Below are 17,315 nucleotides of genomic sequence, written 5' to 3'. Positions count from 1 at the left end.
AAACATGAAAAAAGTTAAAGAACAGACAGTCATGCACAGTATTCCCCTCACCTGCATGCTGTTTGCAGTCATTCTAATTGCTTCTGGGTTCTGTTGCTCCAGTACTGATATCATTCAATTATTACTGTCTAAAACACGTTTTGAGGAACGCTGTGCAGGCATGTCAGGCTACATTCACAGGCATTAAACGAGATAAGGTCTGCAGTGCGTCAAAGATCTAAACACTTTAACAGATTAAAGGTGAGGCTACTTCTTGTAATAAAAGTCCATTGGTTCCATTTGAGATACTAATATCCAAAAAATGTCAATTCTAGGTGCTGTGCTCTTGACCTGTAGCAGTCAATATATTTCAAATTTTCCTTCCAGGAGCCCCATACTTCTGTATTGCAATAACCTGTTAAAGTATCTTTCTAAAACATCATTCTCCTCTTTGCCCAGTCTTTGTGGTAAGAACTGTTGCGTGTCAATTTTTATTATATTTTTATGATAGTGTATTTCTTAAAATCTCTTTGCTCCAACAAAATTAAAGAAGGTCAAAAGTGTGTGTTAATTACCTCAGGTCTACTGCTGGCTTGATTTAAAATGAATAATGAAATGCTCTCTTTCTTGACTTTTATACGTTAAAGAAAGCAATCATGTTTATATCTGTAGCTTGTGGGATGGGAAGGGTAATAGAGTGGAATACCTCATTGAAATGAAGCATGATTCACCATGAGTCAGCTACTTTAAATCACCAACAACAGGAATCTTCATGCTGTGTTGTTCATTTTACATTTTGGATTAATTGATAAAATCATTACAGCTATTAAAACAAAAACAACACGGAGCAGACATCTGAATTTAAAAAGTATGTCTGAAGAGAAACGTGGAACGAGTATAAATATCACACTTACAGTATCTTACCCAATGTGTTGATGTTGTTGTTTAGATTCAAATACACAACATCAGGACTCAGCATGCTGACTTATTTAGTGGCTGAATGAAAAACAGGCCAGAGTAGATGCACAGTTAATTCAGCAGTACATGCATGCCCACCACTAATACATGCTTGTTCTTTATTCATTCAGGATATCAGCTCAGAGGCAGATGATTAAAATCAACGCAGCATACAGATCATTTTAATAAAAGAGTCAACATGACTCCACATGAACAGCAAATAATTTAGATCTAAAATCTAATCAGAAGTGCCAGATTATCCTCTAGGCACATCAAACACATACCGTCTGTAACAAGAGGATGCAGAATCTCACAGCACATGCCGTTTCCAAGACATAGTCTTTAAAAGATGTACCCTACAGCCAGTAGGTTATGCCAAGCCAATACCAAATGTAATGAAATGATTTCACTTGGTTTGAGTAAACTCTGGTTTTCAACCGCACATGTAAACCAGTGGTCAGCACTGTTTTCACTTTTTTTAATAATGATTTTTTAACACACCCTTAATTGAAAGATGTTAGGGACTAAATTAACTGAGTCCTGTCCACAGCTCAAAATAACTGGTTATTTCATTGTGGGGCATCAAATTGATTTCCAAACAACAAAGGGTTATGTCAACAACAGTGTGCTGGGAGTTGCAGAACATGAATGTGACGCAATGGCAAAGTAATGTATTGTACTGTTTAAAATATTACCAAACCAACAATAACTGAATGGCCTTATGAAGAACTGGGCCTATACATCTGCTGGGCGAATGAGTTTTCCAATATAGATAGCAAGTTGGTTACCTTACAGAACCCACTGTGAACGAATGTTTAAAAAGAACCCTCATTTCTTTTCGCACTAAAGGTCGGGGCTCTGCTCAGAGAGTGTGGGTGGACAGAAATAGATGATTGCCGTTTTCTTCAAGGCTGAAGGATTCAGCAACAACCGCTGGAGGTTAGCCACCCACTCAGGAAGGAACGGTTGCTGAGCTATCAAAACAGATGCTGCCCTGGAATGTTTTTTTTTTTTCATGTCTGGTCATATGCAACTGCTGATTAATTTTTCATTTGCAAAATTGGCAATCAGCCTTAATGACTTACAGATAATAAAAGAGAGAGATAGTCCAAAAACCTGTTTTAAAAATGACAAAACACCAGATATGTTGCAGGATCTCAGACCAAGGAGCTGTATGTGCTGGAACACTATCACATTTAATTTCTGTTTCTTTACCACCCCCACACTGACAAAATCAGCCCTGATTAGACCCGAGTCTGGTCCCTTTCTTAATAATGCAAAAGGCCTTCTCACCTTCACAGCTCGGTGGTAGCAAACATAAATATCTAGAGTCTATTGAAGAACAAGAACAAGCTGCACAGGGTGAAAACCAGAGGCTCTGAACAATGATTGCTGTAGTGTAACCGCCCACACGCATGAACAGCGGATTTCTATCCTTATTCACGCCCTGTCCGGTGTCCCTCACGTATGAAAATGAGAGGAACATGATGCATTGACAGAAACTACGGAATAATAAAATATACATTTCTATACGGAAACGCTTTTTCACGCAGCTTATCACTAGGACTGTGGATCGTTATGACAAGCTGCGTTTCCAAACAACATGTTCTTTATATCATTTGTTATTGGCAGTCCAAGACCATTTTCTGGCCACTGTGTGGTTGAAATGATTTTACTGGTCACAGCTGAAATGTGAAAGTACTGTGAAAAGATGTATTACAGCTGTCAACTCCATACTTGTCAGAGAGTTGTATAGTTTGTATGTCACAAGTAACATCATTTTTCAGAAGCCGTTTGCCTAATCTTGCTGCTGACACGCAGTATTAGTATTGCCAAAATTATTTTTGATGAAATGTGGGAATATCATACCACGATCATTTGAATCTGTCATGGTTTTCTTTGTTTTTATTAATCAAAGTGTAATAACGTGTAGGTGGTATGTTGTAAATTGTTTAAGAGTAACATGCTATTAAACCCTTCACATTCTCAATATGGAGGGCATTGAAGGTTAGTATCACGGTGCATCTTAAGATAAAAGCATCTGCCAAATAAATAAATAAATAATAATAATAATAGCACAAGCTAAACCATTCCCATAATAGTTATTTGCTGATGTATTGCATCCTCAGATCACATGATGACGTGCGTTGTGGAGGCAGATCAGGACTCAGGGTGAGACAGAGATGGAATTCTAATCTAATAATGAAGCTAGCCAGTCAATGCAGGATTTATAGGCGGAACCTGCTGTATGGGAACCATGGCAACAAAAAGCAGCAGGCATCAGTAAAGCATCACATGATGAAGGCATTGAGGAAGGGACATGAATGCGCAGAAAAGGGCATAGCTTAATGCTGGAAGGGCAACTAATGTTCTTGTACAGTAAGGGCTTATGGAGTAAACTATGGGATTAGATTCTTTTCTTATTTATGTATAACATACATCACTACTGTAGCCTGAATTCTTTTCTGAAACAATGCAGAAAATATTACTGGCAGAAGCAAATATTTTAAAAATACAGAACATTCAGAAGCACGTGTGAAGAGAGACCACAAATGCTGTTTATTTTTTCCAGAAACTGTTTGTGTGGTTTGTTTTTAGGTCAAAACCTCATTCTACAATCAATACCAACCAGAATGCATTCATGGGTAATCTATTGAAAGCTATCCTACACGGGTTAACTGAGTATATTAGCAATTATATTATCTGTTTTTACACAAATAAACAACAGCAACAAGAAAAAACAGAAAGAAAAGCTGGTATGATTACACGTCAGTCTCTCGAACCCAAGTTATATCTGTACATGCAAAACAGTCCTCAATAAACAAGCTTTCTCTGACCCACATCTTATTCTCCACCTGCTCACAGCATCTGAGCCCCAGTTCTGGTGCCTTGCAGGGGTGTTTGAAAGCAGTCACTTCTCATACAAAATATATTCAATATATTCAAAATTCAATAACGCCTGTCACAAGATGAAATGTCAGCTGCATTTCTCCTTCATTTTTCGTCTTTTAGAAAAAAAGAAATAACATGAACAAGACACACCGTATAGATTTTTTTTTTTACCTCTAGTGCGCTTTTATTTTTATAATTGATTTTTATTGTCGCAATGTCAGAAGAGGCGTTTGACTTGCTGGTCAAGAGGTCATAAACAGAATCGCAGTGTTTAACACTGAAAAGCATAAGTGTCCTTTGTGTTTTTTTAAAAGCAATTATGGGTAGCTTTGATGAGAAATACATTAAACTAAGTTTCACTATGGCAAGAATACTATACTGTGGACTGCATACTGATGAGGTTAACCCTCCCAAGAACCCTTTTAAACACAGTAAAATATGCTTCTAAATGTTTCTAGACACTAAGCATGAATACCAATAAAGGTTAAAAAAAATAAATTCAAACTATGCAGCAATTTAATTTTATGGTTATGAATTCCCACATTAAAAAACAAGATTGTACTGTTAAAGAAGGTTTTTTTTTATTTATTCTTGAATTCTGTCAAATGTTCGACACAGGGGAGCTCATCTACACACAAGATAAGATGTGCTGGAACTCTTTAACAGTGGTTAGTTGATTTCTCACAGGAGGTTTATAAAAACTACAATCATGCAGACTCTGTAAGTACCATCTGTTAGTGCCATACACATCCTTAAACTGTGTGTGGAAGGATGACTGATTGTGGTGTGGGATGTCGATTATGAGGAGACTTACAATTTTACAGCAGGAGAAGGGAGGTCATTCCTTTCACTTTGCACAAGTGAACTGTCTGCAATTTAGCCCACATGAAAACACACTACTAGTTTAATACTTTTATACTGGTAGATCGGTAGTATTGTTTTTGCTTTCATCCCATTGTAGATATTGTGAATTATATGCAAATGCACTCTGCAGCTGAATTGTTGTTTTTTTCAGCTCTCCAATTTCTCATTTTTGCAAATAAAGTCATCAATTTCACTTAAGCATGAAAGCTTTATCTCTAGCAGGGAGAATGTCCTGGCTTCAGTGGGCAATTACATATTGCCTTTACTTTCAAGAAAAGCTTCTTCTATGAGAAATCATTTTAACTCCCACTGTGAGTGAGGTGGAGCGTTATTCCCATTAGTGAATGTCAGGATTGCACCTATATTATTAAGAATCGCACAGGGAAACACTAGGCACAATCTTCTAGGTGTTCTAGAGCCACTACTGGATTCAAAATGTTCTAGAGCCACTACTGGATTCTAGATGTTCTAGATCCATGTTGGCTAGTCACCTTACATCCTGACATACAATGTTTCTCTCTAGCTATAACAGATTAGAATCAGGATATAGTATGCGTAGTTGATAACCCCTATTGTTGGTTTATAGAAGCACTATAAATAACATATAGGACGCTGTGTGGTCCAGTGGTTAAAGAAAAGGGCTTGTAACTAGGAGGTCCCTGGTTCAAATCCCACATCTGCCACTGATTCATTGTGTGACCCTGAGCAAGTCACTTAACCTCCTTGTGCTCCGTCTTTCGGGTGACTCGTAGTTGTAAGTGACTCTGCAGCTGATGTATACTTCACACACCCTAGTCTCTGTAAGTCGCCTTAGATAAAGGCGTCTGCTAAATAAATAAATAATAATAACATAACGTTATTAACAAGTAATAATAGCGAATATAACATTAAACCTTGACAACATGAATCTTTTCACTAATACCAGCAGTATGTAATGACAATGATACTGTAATAAATAACAGTACGTGTTATCCCTTCAATAATTATGACCAACACATTTAACAACAAGCTTATTCATGCAGCATAATAGTGGCCCCTCTAACCAAATAGTGGCAAAGGAAACATCTTTAAATTGCTTTCGATTTCATTTTTGGGTCACTGATTTTCTCACATACTCGCCCTCCATGGCAGCCGGTGTTGCCTTATTGCTCTTTTCAGTTTGAAATTATGCTGCCAGCGCAACAGTTTGGAAGGGAATTCCACACACACTGATCATTATATAAAAAGGCCTCTTGTTCCCACTGCTGGTCATATGCCACCAGCAGCATGTTAAGACCTCTGTCAGTGCTTCTGCATGCTGACTGGCATACCCACAGGAAGGACTGCTAGCACACACATTAAGGGTGTACAGCAAGGGGCAGTGTGTGTGCGGAAAATCAAAACTACTAATGTTTACCCAAATGAAAAACAATGTACAATACCAATTAAAAAACACAGTATGCAATATCTCTGTAGTTAGGGAGCTGTATGATTTTTTTTTTTTAGATGGGAATATCTCAAGGCTTATTGTTTTTAAATTTCATTTAAATCTGTCACTGGATTTATATTTTCACACCAGAGCTAGCATTACCAGGCGTTCAGTTTTTGCTTGGAGGCTGGACTAGATTTCAATTATTTATTTTGTGTCCAGTCGGGGTGAAAATATTCACTACGCATCAATGACCTGTCATGCCTCATGATAGTGGATAGATACGTGCATCGTGATAAATTACCAAAAGCCCTACTGTACATAGCTAGTGTATTTGTCCACCAAATGGTGCTTCTCTGAATTAAAAATACCAGTAACAGCAGGACATCATTCAGCTAAAATAACTGCATTTCCCTGACTGGTATTCTCTTCCCTTTACTTTTTTCTACTTATAATACAATACCAACAAATATTACTACATTCATTTTAATGCTTTTTGCTCCAAGCTTGTGTGGCTATGAAAACATTGTGTTAAAGTCTAGACAGCACCCCTGAGCCTGGTACAGATTTTGTTGCTCACATACTTGATATTCCCATTTAAAATAACAGTCTCTGGAAGAGCAGAGGGAGGGTGACTAGCACCACCATTTTGTGCATTAGTGCAACATTCAGAGAGAAGATTTCTGTTTCGATGTTGTCATCAATACATACTTGCACAGCTAAATATCAGATAATGAATCAAGCATTCCATCTGCAAAGTACAGTATTTGAATGTATTTATTTTTGTATTTGAATGTATTCATTTTAATATGGATGTCTGTATACATGTATACATTTTGCAGTATTAGCATTTGGAATCTTTCTGTCAATGCGATTTGTTCCTGGTTTGTCTCAACTAGTCAGACAGACAATAGTGATGAATTTGATTTAAGGTCATCCGCTCCTTTCCACTGCTCGGATGGTCTGCCTCACCGTTGTCTGAACTGAGGGAAAAGGATATTTTGCATAGATGTGGGGCTAAGAGATTGTCATTATGATCAAATACAGAACAATCAAAATAAAAGAAATGCATACAAATAAAGCCTACGTGATATTGCTGAGCCCTCATTTTAACTCTTTACACTACAGTGTGGTGTGCATCACAGTGTAAAGAGGGAAGCGCCCTGCCTTCACTGTCACTGATCGATACGGAAAAAAACTCACACTATCTAAACCTCAATCCAAAATCCAAAGATGCAGTGTCACGTTCTCCTATCTGAAAACAGAACAGCAGTCTGTGGAATAACGGTGTTCACACAGGCATTTTATTATCTATATACGAATTTCTATTTGATTATATTTCAGTTTGTTTTTTGGACCTTGTGTTTCTTGCCTATTACATTATTTTTGTGTTAAAAATGCTGTGTCCCTGTGGAACCCATGTGTCCTGCTGAAGGGTTCATATATTCTTTCAAACTAACTTTCTATTCAAATGACAACTGCACTTATTGCGTTGCATGCACTCATGTATATTGAAATAGTGCTGCAGTGAAAGAATTACGGTATGCTGACAGGGTCAAGAAAGAGGAGTGTGATTAACGCATGTTAAAAAAAAAAGAATGTGTTAATATCAGAAGTTAACTGCGATTAATTGACAGCCCTAATTTATATACATTTAATTAAAAACATAAACTATTTTACCAGTGGGAAAAAAATAAAATAATTCTGTCATATCTTATTTTCATTTTCTTTAAGTACTGGCATGGGGGAAAAAAAGATTGTCTCTAATGGATGTTTGTTAACCTCTTTGACCCCTCCCAATTGTACTAATTTCAATTACAGTACATGGGTAGTAATGTTTACATTTGTTGCCCAGCAACAGGTTGAAGGCTGCCGTAAAGATCCTAGGGGTGCAGAAGTTACATCTTGGAGGTTTTCTGATGTATGGAAAATAGATGTCTGGGCCCATACCATCTGTAGATATCACATGATCAGACATGGTGTTTTTTTTTCCCATTACACTTAGAAACCATTAAAATGGCAATATGCCATCCCTTTAAAAGACTGTACAGCTCATTGATTCTCTTAAAAGAGCAATTCATCAGCCTATGGATATATCTAATATTATAACAGGAGAACATTTCTGGGATATTGTAATTGAATATTGTTGGGATTCAGTTGTGTGCCTATGACTGAGTGTGATTATTGGACTGCTGTTAACTTTCCCAGCATTCCAATAATTCCCACAATTCTGTGTTTATGTATCCTTGTAGAACTGTCTGAAAAACTCAACAATGTTCAATAATCTAATGGGGAATCTATGGCTGAAGGCTAACCAGAGACTGCTTGTTTCAAGGAATATAAATAGAAATGTAAACACAGCAGTTGAAGCTAGGGTTAGCAGTAACAGGAGCATGATCCCTATGGAGTGGAAAGTATTGATGGAAATGTCTCACACCAACACATGCATGATGTTTGTTATCAAGATTCTGAAGTGCTGTACATATACATATTGATAGTTACAGTTTTCAGAAGTGCTGGTGGTAAAAATACTATAATGACTGCCTTGGGTTATATCTCTTGGTCCTGGTTTCTTTAGCAATTCTAGTCCATCAACATTCAATTATTCTTGCAGACAACCTTCTTATTGAAAAAAGATTTTAGCTTTGAGAGCAAAGTAAAAAGGCAACTACTACATCACAGCTAGAACCTGAAAAAAGAACACAGGCTTTTAAAAGAAGAGCTTTTATGCAAGGTATACAGCATTCACAACATACACCAAAACAGCTGTTGACCATTTTTCTTGTTCAAACCCTTATCAAACTCCAAATGCCTGGTTTGCAGACAATTGTTGAAATGTTCCTAAAAGGACAATGCTTCATGACATTATAAATTGAAATCACCCTTCCCCTGTGTAATATTATGAATGGCAATATATTGACATATGCTGAAAGCAAGACATTATCACAGACTGATCATGTGCTACAGATAGATCGTTACCCTTACATGACTGGCAAACAACAGACATGTAATAAACAGACCCTACCATAACATGCATTACAATTGATAGACACTGGCCTTTTGGTAGGCGTAACAACTAAGATGCAAGAGAAATATGTGCTTTTATTCATACATTTTTTACTACTGAGTGAAATGTGATTTGTATGCACTTAGTGTAACTCTCAGCAGTGTTATTAGCCCTCACAGTGGGCTGGTTAAAGATTCATATTTAACAGGTTTCAGAAACATAGTGTAAAAGAATAGAGCCCATTTGCCAGGAGGTCTCACAAGGGAAACTCCCATCGATATTAGAATATGTGTAAGATGATGTCACAGTCACAGAGCAGGGTATACATACATACAGAATACAGAAAAGCGTTCCCCTTCAGTTAACAACATTTCAATTCATATTTTCATGAGTAGAGCATAGCCTGGCTCTGGGGTGCCGGCCCATTTGTAGTTTAATACCTATGGTATATGTAAAGCATATTCAGCAAACCTCATTTTTTTCTATCAGAGTAAGCAGCATGGACTGTAGCATCTGGTGCCGAATACAATATTAAAAACACACCTTAAAACATAAATATGACTAAAGCAATACAGAAATATTTGTATGTTTGTAGTGTGGGTAGTATTAAGGAAAACTGAATCCCTTCATACAGGTCTTTCTACCTCTCTAGGCTTCATTAAAATATACATATATTTAAACAATGTTTATGAGATTTCAGCCCATATTAATATAAATTATAGTTAGCATTTTAATAGTGTTCCCACTAAAAACACACACAAGAAAAGCATAGGATCATATTTTTTTTTTACTTTGTTCTATATGCAAAGATGTATTTATTTATTTATTTATATATTTATTTATTTATTTATTTATTTATTTTTAGTCACTCTCCAGGGTGTTGCTTAGCTTCTCTGATCTCTTACTAAAGCAGTGTTTCCAAAATCACTACACGTCCCCCTCTTTTTCACCTAACTTCCTGGCACCCATTCGGGTCTGAAAGCATCTTTCAGTGAACAGCCCCTGTCATCTGTACCCACAGCCTTAATAAACGAGATGCACCTACCATTCATTGTGAGGCTCGTCAATGACAAGCAGCAACTTGAACTTCTTGGTCAAGGAGGTGGGGGTCTGTTCCACCAGTCCGGCTGAGGCGGCCGTCTGCTTGACAGCATTGGAGATGGAGCTGAAGAAGCCGGTTCCAGGGGACGGGCTGATCTGCCTCCTCTCCGGGGCAGGAGATGTGGAGGAGGGGGCAAGGGCCGGGGGTGGAGGTTGCTGGGGCTCCGGCTGCTGGAGATCAGTCATGTAGCCATTGGGCAGGTTTGCAATGAAATTGCTGTCCGAGAGCCGTCGCCGTAGATAGTTCATCTTGTATATCTGGACTGGAATTCAGATGAGAAGCCTGGTACCGGACAAGGTGGTAATTCTGGGAGGACAGTGAGAATAAGGATTCAGACTGTCATGTACTGTAAAGCTGCAGAGCTGCTTCAATCAATAATAAGCAAGCTCCTGATTTACTGCTGGATGCTGAGCTTTGCAATTCTGTTCTCCATGCAATGTTAAATCTTCCTTTTCTTCTGAGATTTCCACGCCTTCTGTCTCTTCTTCCTCCCCGTTTTTTCAGTATAACTGGAGCTCTTTTCTTTCACACCTATACTGACTGATCTGCAGTCAAGCACCATCCACCACTGCTGTGATTCTCTCTCTCTCTCTCTCTCTCTCTCTCTCTCTCTCTCTCTCTCTCTCTCCTACATCACAGTCAATCTGCCTTTGTTGTCCTGCAGCATATTTCCAATGAATAAGCAAAGGGAATGAGGGACGATGCTCTTGGACGAGCTGGCTTTTCCCCTTTTGCCTCTGTGACCTTTCAGCCAAACCTTCTGGACAGCAAGGGGGTGATTGAGCAAAAAAGAAAATGGCTCAGCCAATTAATTAATGGTTTGAAAAGAGGCAGGGGCAGGCATCAGTAGCACAGTCCCGTAGGACTTCTTTCAGGCTTATTAACCCATTTTTAACCCGTAACTGCCTGTTTTGTTGTTGTTTTCATTTCGTTTAGATTTTCTACCCATATAAATGCCCGAATGTGTTTCATGCCTGATTAAATAATGACAGATTTTTTTTTCTATCAATTTTTGTATTATTAGTTCCCCAGCTGGGAATAAATTAGGTTTTGTAATAAGGTCTTTGCAAATGATAAAAAGCAATTATGCAACATTCTGTCATTGATTCTAAAAAGCAATTTAAACATAAATGTTAAAAAGCTTGAAAAAAATACACAATTTGTAGTTCAATGACAAAAACTATTTTCAGTTCTACACTAAATTAGCATACTAGTACAGTATTAGACTACACATCTCCATCTCTTACAGAAAACATTTACAGAGCTAATATAGTCATCACAGACTTTAAAGGTATGTACCTTTAAAAGTATAAGAGATCCCATACTACCGGTACGCATAAATATATTATACTTCTAAACTATATTCTCAAATTGGAGTTATTAATCTATATTTTTGTTACTATGTCATTACTACTACATTTTAACAGTTTTAAGAAAACCATAGATTTTGGAAATTATTTAATTAAACAATAAACTGTATCAATGTCTCATATTTTTAAGCTAACTGGATTTTCTTACTATTTGATTTGTAGTAAAAGCCTTTTTCATTCTGTAATAAGCTTCAGAGTTTCTCAGCTAATTTAATTATGCCCATATCTGTCTATTACAGACCTCGAAATTGAGCAAAACAAGATAACTCATTTAAGCAATGTGTTACCCTGTGTTTCAATTACATTCCTTCAACCAAACATTGAACTTTCATCTCATTCAAACACTGAATTCAAACATAAAATGCATTTACTACTGTTATGTATGTAGGCATGGATATATGGATATGCAAAGTATGATTCTGTTTCCACCTGTAATCCCAGGAGAGATTAAAAATTGAATCCCAATTGGCCTGCAAAACTAAGAAGAAAAATTACATGGTTTAGCTTTAAACAGCCAGAGGCTATTGTAATATACTTTTCGTCATTATTTTTTCTTTTTTTAAAAATATATAATATTTGTCTCATTATTTTGTCTTTTTTAAAAAATATATAATATGTGTCTTTTGCTGTCCAATGTATATAAACAAACTTACTAAATTGTTGGTATATTATTATATATTTGGACTAAGATTTATTTAGTGACCTATCACACTCTTTCAGCATACCAACAAGCAAGCAGTTTTATAATAAAGAAAATAACACAAAGACAGGGTAATCAGGAAGAACACTATATTTTTTAATATGCTTATACATTTTTGGATATCTTCATTGCAGTAAGATTAGGAGAAATGTCTCCATTTGCAAGTTAAGTTTCTACTGCTTTTCTAATATGTGAGTGGATGTGGTAACTCCTTTGTATTTCTAGATTAGCACTGAGAGTCCTGACCAAATCCTCTCAGCTCCCTTGGAAAAGCAGGTCTTGATTTAGAACAGCACAATGCTTCAAATGCGAGCAACAGATCAATCAAAACCTAACTGTGCCCATTATCAATCCGTTATCAATAAGGAAGGAAGGGACTGTGATATTGAATGAACACAGCGAGTACAATCACAAGAGATTCCCAACCTGTAGACCTGTAGGGCTACGCATGGTCTGTGGTATTGAAAAATATCCCAAATTAGATTACGGTGTCTACTCAGTGTCTGCTCGCTCTCTCTCTCTCTCTCTCTCTCTCTCTCTCTCTCTCTCTCTCTCTCTCTCTCTCTCTCTCTCTCTCTCTCTCCTATATATATATATATATATATATATATAATGTATAAGTACCAGCAGCCTGTCATTGTAGCAGAACCCATCAACGTCAGGATTACAGGTGGATTTGCAACTGCTACAGGCCTCTTGTAATATAATGGTCACCTGACATGAGTTCTTCCTCTTTTGTGGGACATGCTAACGAAGTGGCATGATATGAGTCAATTCGACGGATACTCAACCTCTTCATATATTAGGTATCCTTCCTCACATCCCATGTTGCAGATTCTAAGCCTTTTTATTAAACATATTAGTCACTCAAAAGCATTATTTCTTCTACAGCATTATGCATGAACTTTAGATTCAATATTTAGATACCGGTAAACCTACTGTATGGCTTCACAGGACATTGAAACCCACATAATATATTTTATCCTATTGCTACGAAAGAGGAAAGTCTGCTTAGCATATTTACAAGGCAATTAAACAAGCAAAAATACATCCATTAACTGGTAAATCCTTCCAGCATATTAAACTCTTAGGATTCTGTTGTACACAGACCAAGAGTAATGAATACAAAATATACAAAGCCAAATACATACATTATTATGCTTCTTTGGTGTATTTTAATAAAAGTATTATATTAAAATATACAATGTATATATGCATACACATTGCTAACATGCTGCTGTATACATTGAAAATCACTATACTAAGCCAATGTACAAAGGGATAGATTGCATGTATATTGAACATAGAGTCAGTGAATGAATGCTGATTAGAACATGCTTTGTCCTACGGGTCCTTTAAAACCCAAATAAGTCTGCTGGTCTCAAGGGCAGTGCTGTCCACAGGTTAAGCAGTGGGATATATCTTTGTACAGTGTAGTCGCCCCCCTATATATCTCACCCCTGCCTGAAATTTGATTATTGACTTCCAAAATCTTGCCAGTGATAAAGTGCTGAATCATTTTTCCAAGGTTACCTTGATCTTATAATCACAGAATTGACTGAACGCGTAGGAATCCTCAAACAGTTTCAACAGTAGGTTAATAATGTAAACCCCTGGGATTCACTGCTATACATTACGGTACGTTCATCAATAACGAACCAGTTGTGGATTGACTGCGTGATGTAACAGTAGGATCCTCAAGTGTAGTGCAGACGTTTTATAAAAAACATATTTAAAGATGAACATTATTGTATGACTTGTTCTATTATAAATCAAGACGGATACATGTGTCAAATGCACCTGAAGGTCAAAGCACAGCACTCACCCTAGCAAGTCATCACAGTTTATACCACAGCTAGGTAGTACAGTCTATGACAGCTTTGTTATTGATTACAAATCCATTTCCACTGTTTAATTGGATTCCCAGATATATGTTTCATTAAACTCTTCCGAATCCTTGACATGACAAATAACAACACACCTGGTCTTTGAAACCACAACCCTGTCATGGTATAGTTGACACAACGAACAAGGTAGGTTTATGTTTTCTGACAAAATGTCATCTGTGGATCTCACAAACCTATAATTACTGCCACCAAGAGACAGATATTCTTTTCTGACTTTGGAACAGCAAAGATTGATTGATAACCTGTAAAGTAAAACATAAATACACTTTTAAAATATGAGGGTGCACTGTCAATGATAAGCCATACACTTGATGCCAATAAGCCCAAAATAAATGATATTAAATTACAAAACAGTAGAATGATACATCACTGTAGAGATGACCTGTTTTTTATAAGCTACCTGGCTTAGAAAAATAAATCTTTGGAGGAACTATATTAACTTATATCGAACAACGGTGGACGATTGTATACGCCCCCATTGAAACGCAAAAGGAAACATTTCCCACAATTCAATATTTCAATTCTGCCAGCTCTGCCTACTCTCTCTCTATACATGGAGAGTAGGTGGAGTTGGAAGTTGAAAATGAAAGCCCTGCTTTTACATATGCAGGCATTCACTGTGAATATTTCAACAAAGTTTGCCTGTAAAACCCTTCCCCAAGCTCTGAGAATCCCTCGACTGTATTTGCTTATCAATATTTTATTATCCTGGCTTTTCACTATGTCACACTGGGAAAGAGCAATCTCTAAATGGAATCCTTTCTGCGTGCTCCTACCCTGGCTGCTTTCCAGCAAAGAGGAATCTGAAAGAATATCTCTAGAGATTATTTTAAAATAAACACACAGACACAAATAAAGAACTGTGTCCGGAAAATTAATCACCTCCTCGGTGGAAGTGTATTTCAGATGTCAAGGTCTATTAAAACGATTGAAAAACCGAAGGGTACTTCTGTACAAACATTTTGTTTTAATGTATATGTTTTGTTTAAATCATTAGCTCAAATCATGCTGTAGTGGTGAAAACAGTACTTTGCCTTTTATGCAGCAATTAATATGATTATGTAGATTTGAAAAACAAAAATCTGTTTACCCAGGTGCTACTTGTATAGAATGTTCACATTTCATACAAATAGAATTAAACAGATATACCTTAGTTTAGCTCTCTGTTCAAAGTAAAAATGAAGTATATTAAGCAGATAACACATGTGTTTAGAATATGGTACAATACGCTATTTAATTAGCACTTAATATTAATATTACACACAGAGGAGGAAGAGACTGTATTGCTTGTCAAATGTAAAGTTGAGATACTGGTGCATATATTGTGCAAAGCCTACAGATGCAAATGTGATATTAGGCAAGTGCTTGAACTAATCTGAAGGATGAGTAAGACGGGGATCTATTTCAAGAGGTGCATATCCTGTGCAACAGCCACCAATTAGCTCCTGATATCATCTGATTACACCTGAAGATTCATTTAAAAAAAGTGTCGACAAATAGCTGTTAACTACAGAATTGGAAGCGGGTGCAGGTGTTGTCATCTTTATCTTTTATGTCAATTAAATTCATTAGAGGTTATTTCTCACTATTTCTATATGATTGAGTTGAATAGTAGTCTCCAGTTATATGGAACAACTTACACAAGCCCTTACTTCTACGTTTGAGTGACATATATGTTACTTCTCAGTGGAATAGAATATGAATTTAATTGACATAAAAGCATATCCTAAAGCATTGTGTCTCCTTTAGATGTTCCCATTTAAAATATACCGTGTGTTCTGCAGGTGATTTGACAGAGAAAGGATATGGGGTGAATCACTCACATCCTACCTCGAGAAATATATTCTCAATTCATAAAGTGCTCCCGAACACTGTGAAGTAAAACATCAAAACCTCATCTCCTGCACTGTAGGTATTATAGGAATACACACTACAGTACATGTATTTGAAAGCCAAGAGGAAATTAAATTGATTACATATTTTTTATCCTGTGATCCAATATACGCATGTGCAAATATATGTAAGTACACAATTGTATCAGAAAAGGGTTAGGGTTATATCGTGCAAAAAGATGTACACATTATGTACATTGTAACTATGCATAACAAGATTGTAATTGAGTGTAAGTGCACATGTATTTACAAAGTAACTACCATGTACATACACAGTAATTAGAGACACAATGGAAAGTGCGCCAGTTTAGTGCACTTGTTATAAAATGGATTCACTACAACTGTAGTTTAATTCCAAGGTTAACAGAAGCAAGAAAGGAACACTTGCTCTTTTCAGTCTCGGTGTCTGTGCGCTGCCAATGCTATTGACAATGTTCTATTTGCAATCGGATACACGGTTCGATTTCTACTACATGCTGTTTAATCACCTTGATCACCTCCTGTCAAGATGCATGTTTATCATTGGAGAAAGCTATACATATTCTTAAGACAACGAGGATACGGGAGAGACAATAAAGGAATGAATGCATTCATCCGAAAATTGAAATTTTACATCGGGTTTCCTAATTAAAATCACAATCTGGGATGTTTAAAATGTATAATCACAAAGCATGTGTATTACCAAAGAACTTTCAATAACAACAGACATATGACCTCACTGATTAACAATAAGTGTTCAGATCCAGACAGAAACGGCCTATTCTCGTGTGTAATAAAGTAACATGCTTGCTAGTCTTTATTCTCCCTGTTTTGGAAACTTCACTTGCTGCTGAGTTATTGATGATCCCTGATGACGCTTTTATCTGCTGCAACCAGAAAGGATCTTTTTGGAAAAAATAAATACCAATCATGACGGTATTAGAAAGCTCTTTCAGAAAACAACATGAGGAGGTTTTAAATCCTCACAGACACATTGAACTCTGAAAAATCAGAGGTACATACTGTGAGAAGGACCTGACAAGACATTATTAGGAATATCCAAGAAGATTGTGGAATTACATTTTTAAAATAGGTCACCCAACAGCTGAACTGACACTGAAGACAGACATGTAGTAGCGAGGCATTTTACTTCAAACTTTGAAATTCTCTTGAAGCATACGGTGCCCAATCTGAATGAAAGGCTAAGAACAGAGCCATGAAGGGGACATTATTTTAGTCCCAATATTTTGTTTTATTT

At 36.8% G+C, this 17,315-nt stretch overlaps 1 protein-coding gene across 1 annotated transcript in view; it reads right to left on the bottom strand.

Annotated features, from left to right (window-relative positions):
• The window catches only part of LOC117413988 (synapsin-2-like), a 77,927-nt gene extending 66,941 nt beyond the window's left edge, over positions 1-10,986 (bottom strand). The window contains exon 1 of the mRNA XM_034023516.3: positions 10,153-10,986. Within this exon, the coding sequence (XP_033879407.1) occupies positions 10,153-10,457 (305 nt within the window). The 5' untranslated portion in view covers positions 10,458-10,986. The remainder of the gene's footprint in view (positions 1-10,152) is intronic.
• Between the last annotated feature and the right edge of the window lie 6,329 nt (positions 10,987-17,315).

Source organism: Acipenser ruthenus, chromosome 25 (genome assembly GCF_902713425.1).
Source record: "Acipenser ruthenus chromosome 25, fAciRut3.2 maternal haplotype, whole genome shotgun sequence".
Classification (NCBI taxonomy): Eukaryota; Metazoa; Chordata; class Actinopteri; order Acipenseriformes; family Acipenseridae; genus Acipenser; species Acipenser ruthenus.
The sequence above is the reverse complement of the archived record's forward strand: the minus strand, read 5'-3'. Positions and strand labels throughout refer to the sequence as shown.